At 45.3% G+C, this 21,092-nt stretch overlaps 1 protein-coding gene across 1 annotated transcript in view; it reads right to left on the bottom strand.

Moving 5' to 3' along the window:
* The window catches only part of LOC308258810 (cilia- and flagella-associated protein 337-like), a gene marked incomplete at both ends in the record, with an annotated part of 68,947 nt that extends 48,151 nt beyond the window's left edge, over positions 1-20,796 (bottom strand). Inside the window, 5 exons of the mRNA XM_080689435.1 lie at positions 2,840-2,945; positions 5,553-5,793; positions 16,917-16,986; positions 20,212-20,329; positions 20,516-20,796. Coding sequence (XP_080545561.1) covers positions 2,840-2,945; positions 5,553-5,793; positions 16,917-16,986; positions 20,212-20,329; positions 20,516-20,796 — 816 coding nt within the window. The remainder of the gene's footprint in view (positions 1-2,839; positions 2,946-5,552; positions 5,794-16,916; positions 16,987-20,211; positions 20,330-20,515) is intronic.
* Between the last annotated feature and the right edge of the window lie 296 nt (positions 20,797-21,092).

The raw sequence follows: 21,092 nt of genomic DNA, 5'->3' as shown, positions 1-21,092 counted from the left end.
TTGTTATTTCTCTTTCCCATGATTTTGGAAGTTTGTGCCTTCTCTGGGTTCTTCCCCGAGTCACTACGAGTTCACTTAAGATGCTCTGGATCTCGTGTCTGTGGTATCTCAGTCACCACTACTCCTTAACTGGTTTGTATCACAAAGTCTCAGACCCAGGGAGTCAATCAAGGCTGCTTAGACCGTGGGGAGTGCCAAGTTGGGCGTTCTCCAGTGGGGAGTTGTGACTATGGTATGATATCTCTGCCACTGCCACTCCCCCCCTGGGCTGCACTGCTAAAATCTCCGACCCAGGGAGACTATCTGCGCAAGTCCCTGGGAGCGCAGTACTGGGATTTCTTCCCTAGGGGTCACAATTTGACTCACGGTTATTGAGTGCGCTGATGGAGCTGTAGTGAACTTGGTGGATTCGCTGCTGCCGCCACTGGCAATATGGCACCACTGCCACGCCCTTGGCCGTGATGCGGCGTATTTCTTCTCTGGTTTTGAACTCCGCTCTGAGTCCCTGCCAGTTGTGCTGTGCTCGGCCCTTGGGAGCTTTAGATGTTCCCTGCACCAACAAAACTGCTGACTGCCGCCCGGCTGTTCAGCACCTGCTCACCTCAGCTCGCTGTCAACCGCTCCTCTCAGGCTCCTGGTGGCTGGTTGAATGGATTGGTCTAGGGCCGTCCGGTGAACTCACCACTGCCGCCAGCAGTAAGACGCTGCTTCTGCGTCCTAGGCCGCGAGGCCAAAGTACCTCCTCTCTGGATTTGAGCTCTGTTTTGAGTCTCCCTCCTCTCTGGAGCCTGGTGCTGCTAGGGGAGATGTAGGCCGCTCCACTCCGGCCGCTCTGCGCCCGGCTCTGGCTGCTCTGCACCGCGGGTCTGGCCACTCCGGCCGCTCCGGCCGTTCCGCAACGCGACTCTGGCTGCTCCGACTGTTCTGGCCGCTCCGCTCCGGCTGTTCTGGCCGCTCTGCTCGGCTGCTCTGGCCGCTCCGCTCAGCTGTTCTGGCCGCTCCGCTCCGGCCGCTCCAGCCGCTCCACTCCGCGGCTCTGGCCACTCCGCGCGGCCGCTCCAGGCAATCCGCGCTGCGGCTCAAAAAAAATTATTTTATTTATGCCTATAAATTTCTCTCTAAGCACTCTATTAAATGTGTCACCTGTGTTTCAGAACATAATGCTTTTGGTTTTTCTCTTTTATTTTTAGAACCTTCTCAAATACATCACCAAATCCTCTTATCTCTAAGCTCAGTTACCTGTCTTCAGTCCCTCTTTGGGCTAGATGGATTTTGAAGTTCAGATGGTTTTGTCTTTTTAAAGACTATGTAAAACTTGGCGCTCACAATGGACCCTGGTGGCAACTCCCCATAATCAGACACATTCCCTCCAAGTGGGACAAAGAATTAAATAATCAAGTTCATTTTGGTTATGTTCCACTACCAAATGAATCTGGCCTATTCTTATGAAAAGAAATCTCGGGCTGGTGGTGTTGCCAAGTGGTGGGGTACTTGCCTAGTATGCACGAGGTCCTGGGTTCAATTCCCAGCACTGAGAAAAAAAAAAAATCCAGATTCCAGGACTTTTTAAAGCTTGTAACTATGAATGAGGGCTTGTTGCTGTGTGCATGCAGAACCAAATTACTTCTCCCCAGCTCCACTGTGGCCACCTGCCGCACCTAGCACATCTCTCATTTAGGCTGTTCCCCAAACCTCCAGACCTATTTCCCGGCCTCATCTTTGGCTGCTCTGTCCTTTATGAGCAACACAGCAGCATGAAATGCCTGTTAAATGGAAGTGATGCCTCCCTTATGCCCTACACCTTGAGAAACAAGAGCAAATGACAACAAGCTGAAGCCCTGCCCAGGCCTGTGTGGCCCTCCGAGGCCCCCTCCCTCAAGCCTTCCTATTTCCTCCGCAATCTCACTATCTCAACTCCTACTTGGCTCCCCTCTCAGGGCCTTCACACCTGCTGTGTTCTCTGCCTGCACTACTCTTTTTGCAGATAAATGCATGGCTCACCCCTTTGCTCCTGTCAGAGCTGGTCTTAAACATCACCTTAGTGTGGGCATTCCTAACCAACCCGTAGGAAACAGAAACCGAATATTCCTGGCTCTCTCCTTCCCACTGCCGGTGTACTGTTCTCTGTAGCACCTGTTACCACCTACCATATTAATATCCATTTCTATACCTTATTTTCTGCATGCCTTTCCCCGAGTCCCAGATTATAACCTATACAAAAGCAGGGGATTTTGACCCCTTTCTTCACAGTATCTCTTTCCCTGGAATGCTGCTTGGCACATGGTAGACACTCAGGAGATTTGTTAAATGACTCAATGAGTCAGGCCTGGTCCTTGTTAATCACAGAGCAGGCAACTCTCTCCTGTTAGTTTATGAGGGCTGCCATAACAGCATTTCTGCAGGGTGGCTTAACCAGCAGAAATTTATTTTCTCACGGTTCTGGAGGCTGGAAGTCCAAGGTCAAGGCCCTGTGTGTATTGCACAAGAAGAGAACCACTGGGGGCCAGGGCGGCTGCCTCCCTGAGGATCCTGTTTCCTCCCCGGCTTTCTTTCCCCATCCTCCAAACACACAGGGGATATTTGTACACTGTGCAAGCAGGGGCCTAAATGCTTAAAGGTCGACTCACACACCAGGAGCACTTAGAGCTCTCCCTAAGCATTCAATTGCCCGCATAGTCCCTGTGCCAAAGCAAACTCACACGTGTGAATACCACGTGTGCACACACGGGGGCAGAGGCCTCCAAGCTGTCAAAGAGGGGGAAGGCATCAGCGAGGGAAACGCTCCCCTGTCTGAAACTGGCTTAGAGGTTGCATGCATTCAAATGTAGAAGAGGAAAACCTTAATGGTGTTGTCGGCGGACATGGAAAATATCTTGTTATCCTCGGAAGATATGTGGATGTAGCTCACCGGAGCCGTGTGGCTTTTCAGCATACCTGTTGGTTTTCTAGAATGAAGAAAGAACAGATGAATGCAAAGCAGTCCTGTCTGCTATTCCTAAGTAAGAATGCAAAACTAAACTTGGCCCAGATCTGGCAGTTCTTTTCAGCCTGGAGGAGGGTTCTGTTTTGCTCTGAAATTACACAAGTATAAATCTTGTACAATACAAGGACTGAGGCAAAAAATACTCAGTTACAGCAAAAGGACTCGGGGTAAAAGAAAGCCTCGGGCTTTGTTTCTGCAACTATTCGCAATGGCACCATAAAAGGTGCGTGCCAGGAAGAGCCCACGGCAGGGTAGGGATGGGTTCCCTGGTGAGCTGTGGCTTTAAGCAGGCTGGAGAGAACGGTATTAAGGTCTCGGAGAAGGGCTTCGTGGTGTAAGTTTATTTTAAGGAGGGCTGTGGGATCCCAGTGCCTTGCAGGGTCTCAGGGAATGTGAGGAGGTGGGGAGAAGAGAGGCAGAGCCGAGGCCAAGGGAGAGCATGTGTCCTTTTTTATAACCAAGACAGTAAGTGACTGGGGGTCTAGGATGATAAAAGTGGTAGAAAACAACTTCCTTTTCTTATCATGTATCTGACTTTATGATGAGTGCTTTATGCAGATTATTTTAAATCTTCATTGCTACTCTAGGAGGTGGGTCCTCTTGTTCTTATCACTAGAGGTGAGGGAAACAAGGCCGCAGCTCTGGGTCCAGGTGGCCTGGCTAGGAGTGACAGGGGCATCATCAGGCCCGACGTCCTGCCTGCAGTACTGGGAGCAGGGCTCACTCGAGGTCTCTCCAGGCCCTGGGTGCCTAGGAGAGCAGCGAGGCCAGAGTCTCGGCACAGCCTCTGTGACTCTTGCTCATCCTGGGATCTCTGCTCTTGATACAGGAGAATCAACTCCTGCCTCCTACCCTCCTTCCATCTTCTCCACTTCTCAGTGCAAATGACAAACCTGCCTTTGAACCCCAATGCTGCCTTTGAACCCCAATGCTGCCGTAACTTCCAAGAAGTCACTTAACTTCTCTGGGCTTCAGGCTCCTCATTTGTAAGCGAGTTTGATGTAAGGATGATATATGTGTTGTACGGAACCTGGTACAAAGTAGGTGCTCGATAAGACAGTAGCTACTGTTATTATCAAGAAAGCGATCCTCCAGCACTTGCTCCACGGGGCCTCCCACAGAGGTTAGGCCCCTGATTCTAAAGAGTATGATGATCACTACTGAGTGGATGATGAAAATGAACCTTCATAGCTATTCTGTTTACTGTCCGGCTATCCCAGTTCCAGGGTGCCCAGAACAATCCCCAATTTCTTACGTTTGTTTCACTAAGTTGTGCAGGCTGGCCTCTCACCTGTGATCCTCCTGCCTCATCCTCCCGAGTTGCTGGGATTACAGGCATGCGCTGCCACACCTGGATAGAGTCATTCATTCAGGTGAAGCTAAACAACCCTCATAGAGAACTGAGCGTATACTTGGGGCCCTCTGCATAAGAAGCACTAAGAACACATTGATTGCACATCAGAATCCCTAATGGCCCTGAGACTAAGTGTGGTTCATTGGAGGGAAGATAGCAATCTGATTAAAGAAAACCACGAGGAAAACAACTTTCCTTGTTGTGGTACTGGGGGTTGAACCCAGAAGCATTCTATCTTTGGGCTGTACCCCAAGCCCAATTTGTCTTTCTTATTTGGAAACAGGGTTGCTCTAGGTTGATAAGAGTCTTACTACATGCTGAGACTGTCCTTGAACCTGTGATTCTCCTATCTCAGCCTCCCATGTACTGGGATTATAGACATGTACCACCACACCTGGCTGGTATTTATATTTTAAATGAAATATGAATACCCCAAAATTAATCTTTATTTATTTATTTATTCATTTTTGTGGGTCTGGGGATGAAACCCAGGGGCATTCTACCTCTGAGCTACACCCACAGCCCTATTTTATTCTTTATTTTGAAACCAGGTCTCACAGAGTTGCAGAGGGCCTCACCAAGTAGCTGAGGCTGTCTGCAAACCGTGATCCTCTGGGCTCAGCCTCCTGAATGCTGGGATTACAAGCATGCACCACCATGCCCGGCTCAAAAATGAATCTTTAAAGGTTAGTCAGAGTTTTTTTTTTTTTTTTTTTTTTTTTTTTTTTTTTGCGGTACTGGGTATGGAACCCAGAGGCATTCTACCTCCGAGCTACAACCCCAGCCCAATCAATTTTTTATTTTGAAACAGGGTCTCACTGAGTTACAAGGGACCTAAGTAGCTGAGGTTGGCCGTGAACCATGATCCTCCTTTCTCAGCCTCCCAAATGCTGGGATTACCAGTGAGTGCCACCACACCCGGCTTAGTCAGAGGTTCTTAAACTATTTTTTTTTTCTTTGTGGTACTGAGGAGTGAACCCAGGGACATTCTGCCTCTGAGCTACACCACCAGCTCTTTTTATGTCAAGACCTTGCTAAGTTGCTGAGACTGGCCTCTAACCTTTGATCCTGCTGTCTCAGCCTCCAAGTACTGGGATTACATGTGTGTGCCACTGTGCCCAACTTTTCTTAAACTCTTCTAAGAGAGAATCCCCAGTCCTGTTTCCAAATGCTTTTCTATATCTATGGTCCTTTGGTGGAACAAAGACAACTTACCCAGGCAGGTAAGGATTCCAGACTCGAATTACTCGATCCATCCCGCCAGTCACCAGCAAGTTCTTCCTCTTACAGAATGAAAATACTTTGACTCCTTTATAGACATGGAAAATAGTTTGATCACATTCTGCACGCCTTTGGGGGGAAGCAAGAAATGCTCGGCCTCTTGTCTTGATATCTTTTCTAGCATTCCTCATGTCTTTCATCTTTTGTTTGACATTCATTGTTCCCATAGTGCACCCTAAAAATATACACAGAAAAACAAAACAAAGTTTCTTAATATGATCAGTCAATTTCCTAGCAGGCTGCTGAATTTAAAGGTCCCTGATTAATTTCCAACAACGACTCCTATTTTCTTCTTCTTTTGCTCCCGGGTTTAGTTTGAAAAGTAAAAATGATGTGGGTATGAAAAGTAAGATTTTTCTCCCTTCTTTTCTAAATAGAGACAAAAAGAGTCACCTGGGGGCCAGAGGTGACACGAGGAAAGCCATCTCATTTGGAAGAAACTTTTATTAAATCTCTACCCTATACCAAGGCCTCTCTAACAATCTTATTTGAGCTTAATAGAAACTCAGGGACGCAAGCACATTTACCTCCATCTTGTAGGTAAAAACAAAACAAAACATGTGAAGAGTTTAAGAAACTTGTTGTCAAGGAAACAAGAGAAGGAGCATCAAACTCCCACTCTGGACTTGTACATGGGGCTCATCCAGTTGACCTAACAGTTTCAGTGGCCAACTGGAAAATTTTATCCTACAATTATTTTGACAGATATTTTCGGCTAAATGACTTGTTGGTGTATGAACCTGCTAAACAATAGAACCAAACTGGTTGCGTCACTTTGAAGCAATCAGTGGTCGTTCTGCAGGTTTCAGAGATAGGTACCACCAGAAAATTAGTGAAGGAAATCCTCAGTCCACTGACCAGCACATTCTCACCCCCACCTCCGGGCTTACATTGATCGTCAGTCTCAGCTACATCCAAGGTGGCTCAGGGCGCCTTGGAGGGAGAAAGTTGGAAAATAATCTTCATCTTCTACCTCCCACCTCCAAAATAAGAGTTTTCTTTTAATCATTGTGGCTTTGGATATGAGTTAAAGGATAATGGGTTTGTTTGAGTGTTCTGCCTATTATCTCAAGTTCTGTTTTCTTTTCTGTTTTTTAGTGACACTGGGGATTAAACCTAGAAGCATTCTACGTCTGAGCTACACCCCCAGCCTTAGTTTATTTTTATTTGGAAACAGGATTTCACTAGGTTAATGAGAGTCTCACTACTTGCTGAGGCTGTCTTTGAACCTGGGATCCTTCTGTCTCAGACTCCCAATTACTGGGATTAAAGCTTGTGCCTGGCTATTCTGTTTTCTAAGAGTCAGGAAGAAGAATCTGTAATTTAGAAAAGTCTTGCCAGTACAAGGTCACACTTCATCTGCTAGAGCAGGTGCTGTTCCATCCAACAGGCCATGTCCTGTGGAACTCCGACACAGATCTTCTGATTTTTCAAGAGAAGCAGGAAAGCTCTATTTGCACTGAAAGCTCCCAAAATTTTAAATGATGGTACCCAGTTTTCAAACATATTTTGAACATTCTGCTTGTTGGTGATTGTCTTAGCCTAATGCCACTGTAATGCCTAGATCGAGGAGTCCCCAAAGACCACCAGGAGACCATCACCACCATATGTAGAAGCAAAGAGTCTTTATCTGGGCTTAAGCGCAGACTCTCAGACCTCACCGATGCAGCGGATCCATACTGAGAGGCTTGAGCAGCAGCTAGACAAAGCTTTTATGGTGCTTAGGGTAGGGGTGGGGGGAACTAGTAGCTACATGATTGGGTAACTTCTGAGCAAGGTTGGTCTGGCAAGGAGATTGGTCCATACTGACCACAGCAGCTTAAACTTTTTAAGCGCAGGTGTTTGGGTTTTAACAGTCAGTATTCAGCTGGGCTAACAGCCAATTCTTAGCTGACCAAGGTCAATCCTGGCTGCAGCTCTTGGCTGATAGCTTAGAGACAGAGAGAAGGATTTTGTTCTGCCTAGGTCTTATTAACAGTTTACAGTTGTCAGGGTTGTTCAGCCACCTCTTAGGACCTCTAGGTTAGGGGCATATCTCGCAGAGGGGTGATCAGAAATGTGTCCAGGAAGGGGAAGGACTCTCATTTTTTTTTTTAATTTCTTCTGAGCACTTTCCTTTTGATTGGCCCAGTGTCCTGAAGTTTTGAGTGACTGTTCTCCATTCTGTGAGTTTCACTAGAGGATGTGGAGTCACTTCTGGGTGATGGGTGTGTGATTCTCATATCATTTGGGTCTGCATCTGAACCCTGGGCCACCTCCAGACCAGTTGATGCCCATGAACTGAGGTGATGATCCTGTTTTCCATAGCATCTTTCCATGGTGGTTCACCATGGGGTGGGTAGGGCTGCAGGTCAGTCACTCTGTTCTTCCCTTCCTCCTTTAATAAGCACTAGGAAGGTAAAGCCGCCTTGAACTTGCTCTTCAGCCACCAGGCAGAGGGAAGGGAGATTATGTGGCGAATGTAGATAATTACATAAGATGACAGAGTGAGCCCAAGAACCCGGGTGAGCACTCTAGGTGTCAAGATACATGGCAAACCTGCCTCAAACAGGAGTTTGACACATTCACCCTTTTTGTTATGAACAGAGATCTGAAACTTCTAAGCAGGTGTGTCACTTTATTTTTATTTTATCCTTTTTAAAGTAAAAGGAGAGCAGCCGGTTCATTTGCATGATCTCTAGGGGTTCTTTTCCAACGGAGCTAGACAGAGATACACGTTTAAGTGGTTGTCATGGAAACCAGAGAGCATAGCTCTCTTCCAAAGGTCTGAAGGAAGGATGCTTAGAAGTTTAAGTAATTGCCATGGAAACCTAGAGCAGATTCAAGGTGGTTTAGATCCCCAGCACACTAACTGGTGGGCAAGTCTTCAGGGACTGAGGTACTGGTGGAAGGCTAATTCGAACTATCCACTGTGGCTGACCAGAGGTCACCGCCACAGTCATGGGCTCACAGTATCCCAAGGGCTCTGCAGCAAGGTCAGTACATTCCCCTGAAGCTCAGGCTTTTGCTCTTCCTGATTCAAGCCTAAAAATCAATCCCTATATTTTACTCCCCCCTCACTTTCTCTCCAAGTTTCCTCAGTATGGCAGGAGCTCATGGACCTGTGGTCACAAAATCGACCCACTTTCCTATTTTCAGGAGACAAGACACTCAAGCCCAGTTCTGGTTTCTCTGTGGCCTTGACAAGATACAAACCTCTTTGCATATTCATTAACAACAAAAAACAAAGCCAGAGATTCCTGTCTTAAATAGACAAAAGCACTGGAAATCACTTCCTAACTGCAGAGTTCCTTAGGCAGTGGGTTTCTTCTATTTCCCTATTGCCGGAGGCAAGTCTGTTGGGAGTAAGTAGCTAAGGTAAGTGAAGGAGTCTGGGATGTGGAAGAGAGTCTCTGAGGTGCTGTGGAAGGGCTCTTGCCCAAAGTAGCGATGAGGACTATTCATAGGGAGTCTTGGGAATGGGTACAATAGCCTCCCTATCTCCTGAACACATTATGGCTCTCCAGCAACCACCTAGGGGCTGAGCCCAGGGCACCCAGAGGACACATGCTTGACTGCAGCCACCACATGAGTGTGGGGAACTATGGGTGAATGCTAGGGCCAGGAAAGCTGTAAGGAGAGGGGCACAGGAGGAGAACACTCAACATACTTGTGACTACTGTCTGCTGCTCTTTCTGGAGTGTGATGCTCCAGAGCACGGTTTAGGGGCAGAGATGGATGTGAGCCGAATTCTGGCTTCACAAATACATTCATTCAACCAATATTTAATAATGACTTATAAGGTACCGTGCACTACTCCTAAGGAGACATAATGGTGAACAAAGCAGATAAGAATCCTTGCCTTTGAGGGAAGACAGACAGACCATAGAAAACAAATTTAATGGGTGAATTACATAGTATATCAGAAGGAGGTTAGAGGCATGGACTTAAACAAGGGCAGAACAAGGAAAGGAGGATTGGGAATACCACAAGCAAGAGATGGAAAACTCCAAAATATAATAAAGCAGTCAGGGTAAGCTTCAATGGCAAGTGACATTAGAGCAAGGACCTAAAAAGGGTGATGGTGTGATCTGTGTGGACATTCATGAAGAAGCTTGCAGTCATAGGAAAGAGCCAGTAGAAAAGGTCCAACATGCTTTCAAGGGGAGCTAGTGAGGGGTGCAAACAAAGAGGAGGGCAGAGAGGTGAGGAAGGATCAGTCACCCAGGGCTCATGAAGATTTTGGCTTTGGCTGAGTGAGATGGGGATGCACAGAAGGATTAAAAGGTGTCTGACCTCTAGTTTTATAACATCTCTCTGGCTTCTGTGTAAGGAATAAAATTTAGGGGTGAGATAGAAGCAGGTGTACCAGATAGGAGTCTCTTGCAGTGATCCAGGAAAGAGAAGATGCTGATTCTTACTGGACTGTGGAGGTGGGTCTGGTGATAAGTGGTCAGATTCTGAAATCATGAACATAAAGCTAACAGATTGGATGTGGGTCTTGAGAGGAATCAAGGTTGACTACCAACTGCAAAGATGGGCTCAATACTAAATGAGATGTGGAATATGGTGTAACAGGTGTGAGGGAAAATATCTGGATTCAGGTTTGGACTGAATTTTGATGTCCATTATCCATCCAAGTGGAGATGTCTATTGCTGAGCTAAGGCAGTTGGAAATACTCAGCAAAAGACACAAATTTGGGAGTGGACAGTATATCAGAGGTACTGGAGGAGATAACAAAGGGAATGATGTAGACACAGAAGAGAAAGAAGTCCAAGGACTGAACTCTGGGCGCTCCAACATTAATGTGGAGGGACAATCCAGAAAGAGAAGGAATAAGTGGGAGAGAAGGAAAAGCAGAAGAGGTTGAGACTTTGAAACCAAATGAAAGAAGTTCATTAAGGAAGCCAGAGTAGTCACTTGCTTCAAATGCAGAGAGAGAAAATGAGAGGAAGATTCCTTGGTGGAATTAGCAATATGAGAGGTACTGGCAACCCTTATAAGAGCAGTTGTGGTGGTGACCAAGGCCAGACTGGAGTGGTTCTTACCAGGGGAGGAGAGGAGCTGGAAAGAGCAAGTACAGGCAGCTCTTCTCAGAAGTTCCACTCCACAGGATCTCTGAATTTCAAGGTCTCATCTTTGCATCAGGGCATCTTTGCAAATGCCCAGTAAAATATTGCTAGAATGACATTGATGTAGAAATCTGGTCTTTTCTATAATCTGGATCTCTACCTCTCAAGACTTATTTATTTGAAAGTCATAGTAGTTTAGAGCAATAAGCAATTTTAGTGGTCTCCCCTTCTGTAATGTGGGGAAGAATGCACAGAACTTTTTCAGTAGAATGAGGACTTTGAGAATCGGAGCTAGAAGAATTCTTAGAATTTATATCCAGCTTTCTTATTGTATTAGTCTGTTTCCTATTGATACAACAAAATACCTGAAACTGAATACTTAGGAAGGAAAGAGGCTTATTTAATTCACAGTTTTGAAGGCTAAAAGCCCAACATCAGGCAGCTCATCTGTTCAGACTCTTGTGAGAGCCCCTTGGCTGCATCACAACATGGCAGATGGCATTGTGAGGGGGTGGGGTGGAAAAAGGGGGGGAGATATTACCTGTAGAGACAGGAAGAGAGGGGAGGTACTTATTTTGCTCTTTTTTATAACAATACACTCTCTTGGGACCTGACTGGGTCAAACAAGAACTACATAATTCTTTCCAATTATGGTGCCCTGTGGCCTTCCCACCTTCCACTAGGCCCTACCTCAAAGTTTCCTTTATTTTTTTTCTTTCTTCCTTCCTTTCTTCCTTCCTTCTTTCCTTCCTTCCTTCCTTTCTTTCTTCCTTTCTTCCTTCCTTTTATTTATTTATTTTTTTTGCAGTTCTGGGGATGGAACCCAGGGGAATTCTACATTTTAGCTACACCATCAGCCCTATTTTATATTCTTTATTTTGAAACAGGGTCTCACTGAGTTGCAAAGGGCTTCACTAAGCCCTTTCGTGGATCACGAACCACGATCCTCCTGTCTCAGCCTCCCGAATGCTGAGATTACAAGTGTGCACCACCGCCCCTGGCATCATCTCAAGTTTCCATGATTACTTAATACTACCACATTAGGAAGCAAACTTCCAACATATTAATCTTTGGAGGACACACTCAAACCATATCTAAGCACTTATTGGACCAGAGAGGAAAGTGAGGCCCAATAATATAGTTCTGTTAGTAGCTGAGCCAGGGCTAAAACTGAGTTCCTTGTTTTATCATCATTGCTTTTGATTTGCTCAAATACTGAATTTTGAACTACTTCAGCCTCTAGAGGCTAAACTTTAGGTTCTTAGAATTTATATCCATTAGTGTTCTAGAAAATCGAATTTCCTAGTTCCAAGAAAGTCTAATGAAAGTTCCCAAGAAACCTAACCACTACATATCTTTCCCTAATACTTTAGTGATTCAAATGTCATTGAATCAAAAATTAACAAAGGAAGCTTCCCTTAAAAGATAATGTGAGTTATCAGGCTAAAAATCAAGCAGCTAGAAGAGCTTCAGGGAAGATACCTGTCAAGAAAGAACAAGATGGTTTTTCAGTGGAGGTGGAGGCCTTGGCACACATCATTATTGATTTTCCATGATGTTCAGTGGCAAATGGAGCTAGATTTTAAAGGATAAAAGACAGGGAAAACGAGGATTTTAGCCTTTCCAAAGGCTCAGAAGTGCTCAGGCACAGCTAGGCTAGAAGACATCAAAAAGGAAAAGGTTTACATCATTGCTATGTGGGTGGCTGACTTCTGAGTTGCTTTAGAGCGTCTTAAATATTTTATGCATTACAAATGCACTGCTCATGAGCTCAAACTGGGCCCTTAAAGTCCAAAGATGGAGCTGGGAGTGGAGAAGGAAGGAGGAGGAGGGAGAGAAAGTCGTTAGAAGGCATGTGTCACTTAACAATAGGGATGTGTTCTGAGAAATGCATCTCATTAGGAATCTTGTTATGTGAACATAATAGTGTGTTCTCTCTATGTGGCCTCTTGGTGCAGTCAAGAGATTGGCAAACACAAGATGTATGAGGCTTCTGACTCATACAGGGCATACTGTTTACACTACACTTTTTTCTACAATAACAATAGAAAATGTAGCAGAGTAAATACATAAATCAGTAACATAGTCATTTGCTATCATTACCAAGTATTATATACTAGGCATAATTGCATATTCTATACTTTTATGTGCCTCCAGGCACAGTAGGTTTACATTAGTCTTACTATAAACAATTGAGTAATATAGTATACTACAAATAAGTAACAGGGATTTTTCAGGTCCATTAGAATCTTTTGAGGCCACTGTTGTATATGTGGTCTGTCCTTGAACAGGATGTTATAACGTGACACATGACGGCAGCTCCAAACTTCCTTCTTCTCCCTTTGATCTATCAGGTGGACCTGGAGGGGCAGCAGACAGGAGTACTGGTGCTTGGGCTGTTCATAGATTTTTTTTTTTTTTTAGGCTGTTGCTGCTTCCGGTGTGCAGAGATGCCAGGCAACCACAGGCAGCTGCACAGTACAGGAGCTTTGACTGCTGACGACCTTCTCAATTCTCTAGGAATGAATGATCCCATTTGTATTCTTTGCGGTCAAGCCTCATTCTGCTCTAGAGTAAGAAGAACCCTTTGAAATGAAGCTGTCCCAGAACAGGTCCCAGGACCTGAAGGGCTTTAGGAAGTCAAGCATAGGGAGTGTCAGCACTGGCTTTGGGGACAGAAAGACTGGAGTCCAGTTCCAGTTCCATCTCTTGCAGCTAAGAGACCCAGTGGGCTAGCCAGGCATGGTGGCGCATGCTTGTAATCCCAGCATTCGGGAGGCTGAAACAGGAGGATTGTGGTTTATGGACAGCCTCAACTACTAAGTGAGGCCCTCTGCAACTCAGTTAGACCCTTTTTCAAAATAAGGAATAAAAATAGGGCAGGGGTGTAGCTTAAAGGTCAGATGCCCCTGGGTTTCATCCCCAAGCCCACAAAAAAAAAAAAAAAAAAGAGACCCAGTGGGCAAACTTATTTACACTTAAGTGTCCTTACCTGTAAAATGGGAATGCCCTGGATTCATAACACATAACCACTATGCAGGTCAAATAATGTAGGTGATTGGCTCTTGACCTTGGATGCAAATTAAAGTCACTGAGAAACATCTAAAAAGTACAGATGCCTGGGCCATGCCCCCTTGAACAATAACTTTTACTCTTGGCTGCATATTGGACTCACTGTGGGAGCTTTGGAAAGTTGCAATGTCCAGGCTCATCTCAGATCAACTGAGTCAGAATCTCTGAGGATAAAACTCAGGAAACCAGGTTTTATGAAGTCCCCTAGATGATTCCAAGGGTATCCAAAACTAGAGCCACTGGCAATTATTAAAAAAATACTTTAAATTTGTAAGTTCCAAACACATGTAAGTTAGCACCATTGGTATCAACTTGAAAATTAAGTATGATGATAGTGACATTAAATAATTGGATGGGGCTTTACCACAGATTCTCAAGGGCTTCAAAAATAATTATGAAGTTAGTGAGTTAACCATAAAGAATTAACAAGGCGTCCAAGGGGGAAGTTATGAAAAATGTCAATACATTACTGTGACGGGAGGCTCTCTCAGACTTTGACATGCACACGAGTCACCATGGCTCTTCTTAAATGCACAGTGACTCAGTATCTCTGGCTTGCAGACTGAGACTCTGCATTTCCAACACACCCACAACATGAAGCCCTTGCTTTGGGTCCAAGGGTCAAAAGCACAGGCTTTGGGGACAGACTGTGTTCTAGTACTTTGCCTTCCACTCAGAGCCATGATACTCAATGCAGTAGCAATTCTTTGTTTTATTTTATTTTATTTTATTTTTTACTCATTAGTAAATGTCTCTTGCCATTCCACTTTTGGAAAGCACACTCCCATACTCTGTGCCACAATTACAATGGACATTGCCAAGTTCTTTTGTTTCCTGCTCTGCCTGAGTTGGTTGGAGCACAATTGTCTCAAACATGGGCCAAATCATTCTAATTAGATGAGACACTTTTTCTTTTCTCTTTTCTTTTTTTCTCCTCCTCCTCCTCCTCCTCCTCCTCCTCCTCCTCTTCCTCCTCCTCCTCCTCCTTCTCTTCCTCCTCCTCCTTCTCCTCCTCCTCCTCCTTCTTCTTGCAGTACTGGGGATGGAACCCAGGGGAATTCTACCTCTGAGCTTCACCCCCAGCCCTATTTTTTTCTTTTTGGTGGTACTGGGGTTCCTGGAAGCCCTTCTACCTCTGGGCTACACTCCCAGACCTATTTTATATTTTTGAAACAGGGTCTCTTACGGCAGCGCGGCTGGCTTTGAACCTGCGCGATCCTCCTGTCTCCGCCTCCCAAGCACAGGGATTACAAGCGTGCGCCACCATGCCCGGCCCCCAGCCCTATTTTTATTCTTTATTTTGAAACAGGGTCTCACTGAGTTGCAAGGAGCCTCACTAAGTAGCTGAGGCTGTCTGTGAACCGTGATCATCCAGCCTCAGCCTCCGAATGCTGGGATTACAAGCATGCGCCACCACGCCTAGCCTGAGATGAGACACTTTCTAGAGTGGCTGAACTGGGGATTGAGTGTCAGCCAGTCCTTGCTGGTGGCACAGGAGAATGAGGCACGGACTTGCTACCATGTGCAGAACTAGTGTGCAGGGGGAACTGGATGAGAAAGTCAGAGATGGAGCTGCACTTGAGCTTGCGCTCCCAGGCTTTCCCAAGGTGGAGCGGCTTTGCTTTCCTTTCCTTTCACTCCTGTGTTACATGAGGCACCCCCTCTCCATATTCTCCCTTTTGCTTATGTTGGTTTGAGTTAGACTTCTTTCAAAGCAGTTAAAAGACCTCTGACCAGTTCCATAATTATTCTGAGTTTAGCTGACTCATCTGCAAGATGGGACAAATAGGAAAATGCTAGCCCAAAGGTTGCTATGGTAATTAAATAGTGTAATACATGTAAAACACTTAAGACAGAAGCTGACCTTAAGAAAGTATTCCAGTTAAGAAATTCCAGGAGCTGGCAGAGGATTAAATTTATTTTAGACGATGAACTAGTACCTAGGGAATGTTCTATCACATAGATTTCCAAAGTCAGTGAAGCGGCCTGGGGACTGGGAGGATGCTGCAGTGGCTTGGAGGAGTGTTGCAATTGGAAAGTTGGAATAAGAATAGGGGAACAATGGAAGCACTTAGGGTGGCACTGAGTAGTTGTTTTTTCTGGAAATGGGGTGGTAAGCCAATAAGTGGAAATCTACAGATTCTCTCATAAAGGGATTGAAATCCTGGTTCAAGTTTGGGCTAGTCTGAGCCCCTAAAGTCCACTCAATGCTGGGAAGTATATCTTCAGTCTAGTCCAGACAGAATGACTCTTCCATGAATAGGTCAGACTCATCCACATCACAGACCCAAGAACAGCGTAGTCAAGTCTTTGTCCAGCCTCAGCTGGACATCAGGGATTATGCCTCCCAAAGTTCATGTGTTTGAACCTTAATTTTCAGTGCTGCAGGGTAGTGTGGTCCAATGGGAGGTGTCTAGGTCATGAGGGATCCACCCTCATGAATAAATTAAGGCCGTTTTCCGGGATCTGCTCAGTTCTCGTGGGAATGGCTTTATTACAAAAGCAAGCTTTTCCCCATCTACATTTCCACCGTGAAATAAGGCAGCGCGAGAGCCCTTTCCAAATACCATTACCATGCCCTCGGATTTAAGAGCCTCCAGAGTCAAGAGTGAAGCAAACCCATTTTCTTATAAGTTATCCAGTCCACAGGGTTCTGAGACAGCCACAGAAAGTAGACTAATACACTGATGTCATCCCTACCATTGAGGGGTGGCTTGGGAACTGGGCTCTCCCTTAGCCTTTCTTGTAATTTACTTAATCAACTCCCAGCTACCAGAAGCTCCATGTTCCCAAATGCTCCATTGTGACTGTTTCATATGGATCTTACTGTATACTGGAGCATGTATCATGTTAGAGGTGGAACACATCACCTGGTGGGAGCTGACATTGCTTGGAGTGGAGTTTGCTCTTGTTTTGCCTCAACACATTGATGGAACTCTTGGAGGGAGCAAAAGCAGTGCTAGGCATGCTCTCTCTCTGCCTCTCCAGTGTGTGGCTCATTAAACTGAAGACCCCCTCAACTGTGGAGGAGATCTCATTTTTCAGCTACATCAGGAGTTACTAGCAGAATATGGAGTGCCTATTGCAAAGCAGAAAATGTAAAGGTGGGAGACTTCCAAGGACTCCACACCCAGAAAGACAACACTGCAAACACGATAGGAGGATAAGCAGTACCTATCACTAGAGCGGTGGGCTCATGGTTGGAGCTGGAAATGACGGCTTTCACAGAGTCATAGTAGTTCAGCTGGAAATAAAAAAAAGTGCGAAAACACTAATTAATATGAAGATCATCCACCAGGTCATGTAAGAGTTTGTAACAGTGTTTAATGCATTATTTCAAAACATATTTCAAGAGGGACAAGGGAACCTCTTGTTTCGAGGATAAGAACATCTTTTAAGAGCACGCATGTAGATGAGTGGAAGTGAGTAGGAGGCCTGGTGCAATATGGAGTGCGTAGCCGGCTCCTCTTGTGCACTGCTCCAGGGCAACACCAGCACAAACCATTCCCGGGCATCCTGTCTGACAGGCTGTGAAGCAGTGTATCATGCCTATTTTAGGTTTATCTGAGAAAAATCTGAATGTTTCCTGCATAGCTGCAGGGTGGTTTACAGAGAAAACAATCTCAATTTCCCTACACATCATCTTTAAACTGGAAATCATGCTAGGTGTTATACTGGGAGGCAAAAATTCATTCTCCTTCTTTAAAAACGTCAGGTACTTGGCTTTGAGAAACACATGTGGACCCTAGGTAACTGGGGGTGGTGGGCAAGATCCTGATGAGTGGCCAGGGCAGTCTCTGATACGAGGAACTAGATTTGGCAGGATTAGAGTTCTCCTCTTGGGCCACTATCTTTCCCAGCAGAAGTCCTTTTTAGGACTATGAGCAAGTAAGTTGGATAAAGCCACACTAGGACTGGAAGAGCAGCATGTGAGCCTCAAGGATGAAACTTGCTTATCATGTGTGTGTGTGTGTGTGTGTGTGTGTGTGTGTGTGTGTGTGTGTGTGTAGAACAGGAGACTGAACCTAGAGGGTTCTAGCTTTGGGCTATACCTTCAGCCTATTTTATTTTTTATTTTGAAACAAGTGTCTGGCTAAGTTACTACTAACTGGTTATGATAGTCTAGTCTCCCAAGCACTGGGATTACAGGTGTGCACCAGGTGTGCTTGTTTATCACTTAGTCACTGCTGGCTTTATATTCATCTCAGAAACAGCTGCAAGGAAGAGCACCTTTGGTTTTAACTCTCCCATATTGTAGAAAGCAGAGCCCCCAAGGGAGAGAGAGGACAGGCACATTTGGAGAAGCAGGGTATCTGGATCTGGGGGGCCCAGTACAAGAGGACTGAGTGGGCCAAGGGCCACCTCCACGTCAGGGTGCTATGGGTCCCTGGAACTGCCCTGCACCTGTTCTTTGTTGAGTGAGACCCCCCGAGGTGGCTCCTGCGGTAGTCCTCTCAGCCAGTAGGCCACAGACACACCATCTGAGGAGAGCAGGACCTACTGGTCTCCCTGCCGGGCTCCATCTGCACACTTCTGACACCAACACCTACCCTGGTGCTGTTTTCTCCCTGTGATGCGGACTCTGCCTTCCCACCCAGCCTTCCACAACAGGTCACCCCTTAGGCAGCACTGGCTCTGAATCTCAGAATTGTCCTTCTGCCTTCTGGGGCACAGAGGGATAAAGAGGGCAAGAAGCAGGCAGGCTGTCCTGAAGTGGAATCTGGGAGCCGGTACCAAAACCACAGTCAGCAAGAAGGATGGCTTCTTTATGCTACGTGGAAGAAGCCAAGAATAAACGCTGTGTATTAGATTGACCCCATTTACATGGAACAGGCTGCCAAAAGCAAACCTACATGGATAGTAAGTAGATTAATGGTGGCCTGGAGCTGGGGGTGGGTAGGGATAGAGGACAGGCTGGAGGGATCTTAATCGAGTGACAGAAAAGTTTCCCAATTGGATTCTGGTGATAATTGTTTAGCTCAATAAACTTACTTATATGTGCATATAAGTTAGAGGACTGTATGATCTGTAAAGTATAACCAATAAAGGTTAAGAAAGAAATCCTACTTCAGCCACACTTGAGAAACACATCATAGTACTATGTTTGCTTGTTCAGTTGGATTATTATTCTCTTTCTGTGCCTGATTTCTTAATTCACATTTCTTTTCTACTGTAGGATTGATAGTTTGTTTTCTCCAATTTGTGTTTGAAATTGTTGGTATTGATCTTTCAGACAAATGCTATTTTCTTATTCTATATTTTCTTTCCCTTTAATTTTCCTTTTTACTTTCAAATAAGTTTAGTAGTTTTCCTATTTTTCCCCATCCGCTTGGTAAAATTTCTTGTCATTCTTTTCTTGTATAATTTTTTTTTCAATTTAGAAGCTTCTTTATCTGGCTTAAACCTGGTGTGTTCAGAAAGAGAAGAGCCATTGGCAGGAGCTTCTGCTTCTCTGTCTGATGTATTTATCATCATGTCCACCCCCAAAGACCCCTGCGCCTCTCCTGTCCACTCTGAATTTGGTTTCTGGGATCTTAGCATATGAGAAAATGTCTTGCTTTATCATGCACATGAAAAACACCAGTTTAGCTTCTTAGAGCTGGAAGATTCTCAGGAACTCAATCTCAAATTCATAACATAATCCCATTATTGGTCCTAAGACACTAATCACTTGGACTGGCTCTTACTCCTACAAGAGGAAGAAAAGCCCACTTACTGTCTTTATTTTTTATTTTTATTTTTTGTGGTACTGGGGTTCCTGGAAGCCCTTCTACCTCCGGGCTAAACTCCCAGACCTATTTTTACATTTTTATTTGGAAACAGGGTCTCCTAAGCCAGCGTGCGCGGCTGGCTTCGAACCTGCGTGATCCTCCTGTCTCTGCCTCCCAAGCGCGGGGATTACAAGCATGCGCCACCATGCCCGGCCCACTTACTGTCTTTAGACCCCAAAGAGACTTGAGGCAAGGACCCCCATCCCAAATAAATTCTTCCCAGAGTTTGAATTTATTTCTCTAGATTTTAGAAACCAGTCATTTATCATTCTTTGTGCCCTTCTGTGTATTTCATGTAACATTTATTTTTATTTGTTTTTTAGCTATGTCTTTTGGCTGATTTATCTGAAAAGAGAGAGGGAGCAGCCTGGCAAAATCTCATTTACTTTTACTTTTTAATACTTTTATTAGTACATTGCAATTATACATCATAGTGAGGTTCAATTTGATACAAACATACATGGCACAGCACTTGGTGTGTTTGCCTCAGCATCCTGCCCGCACCCTCTCCTCCCTCACCGCACACCTGCATGCTTTTATATGTCGCTATAGTATTAGTTGAACTGTTTCCTTCCTCAGTCCTCCTTTTTCTTCTCCCAACTACCTCCCCCAATCGCTTCCTCAGCTATACCACTCCTTAGAAAAATTTCCGAAGAATTAAAATTAGGATTTATTTATTTATTCATTTATTTATTTACCTGAGTAACCCAGTCTCCATGTACTTTCCAACGGATATAGTTTACATTTGGAGAGGTCATCGCATTGTGAATGGTAATGTTTGGCATGTTCTCAACTTGGGGCATCTTCTTCCAAGTTCTAATGAGAAAAACCATAAATATCTCAAAGATATAGAAAGAATTGTCCCTCCCACATCCTGCTCTCTCCAAAGAGGAATGTTTTCTCAGGTTATCTTGCCAGTCAGGAACTCCCTACTCCCTCATCTCTTTCCTTCCATACTCTGAGGCCCCACTAAATCACCCACAGTGAGCTCTCTAAATATACCTGCTTAAGCTCTCCCTCCTCTGGGCTCCAGAAAAGTCGAGCATGTAATTGCCACATTTGACATATGCTGCTCTGATTTTCTCACGACGTATATAACCTGAAGTTGTAAATGCTTCCTTCAGAGCCCCATGAGCCCTGGGGGGTGGGGGGGACTCAAAAGACTCTGGCTGGGAGTTTCCCAGGAATACCCTGTGTCCCAGCTGGGCTTGAACAGCCTTCTGGAAGAAAATATTGGGCTTTGAAGTCAGCCGCACAGGAAGGTAGACCTTGTTCATGGCCATCGTGCATGAAGGCAGTGGTGGCATCCTCAGGCTCACGTGGCATAAAGACTCTTGAATTTCTAGGTGATTCACTCAAGTGCTCTGAGACAGGCTGGCATCCCTGCAGCTGAGGCAGGAGCAGTGCAGCTGGTACAAGGATGATTAATCATGGGGGACACCATGACTGTTTACCCAACAGGCATTCTTCCCCTCATCCCACTGACTAAGCCAAGTGCTATGGTTTGGATGTGGTTTGTCCCCGAAAAGTTCCCATGTTGGAAGTTGGGTCCTCAGGGCAGTGATATGAGAGATGGTAG

The sequence above is a fragment of the Muscardinus avellanarius genome (assembly GCF_963383645.1).
Source record: "Muscardinus avellanarius genome assembly, chromosome: 2".
NCBI lineage: Eukaryota > Metazoa > Chordata > Mammalia > Rodentia > Gliridae > Muscardinus > Muscardinus avellanarius.
This window is presented reverse-complemented; position numbering and strand designations above follow the sequence as displayed.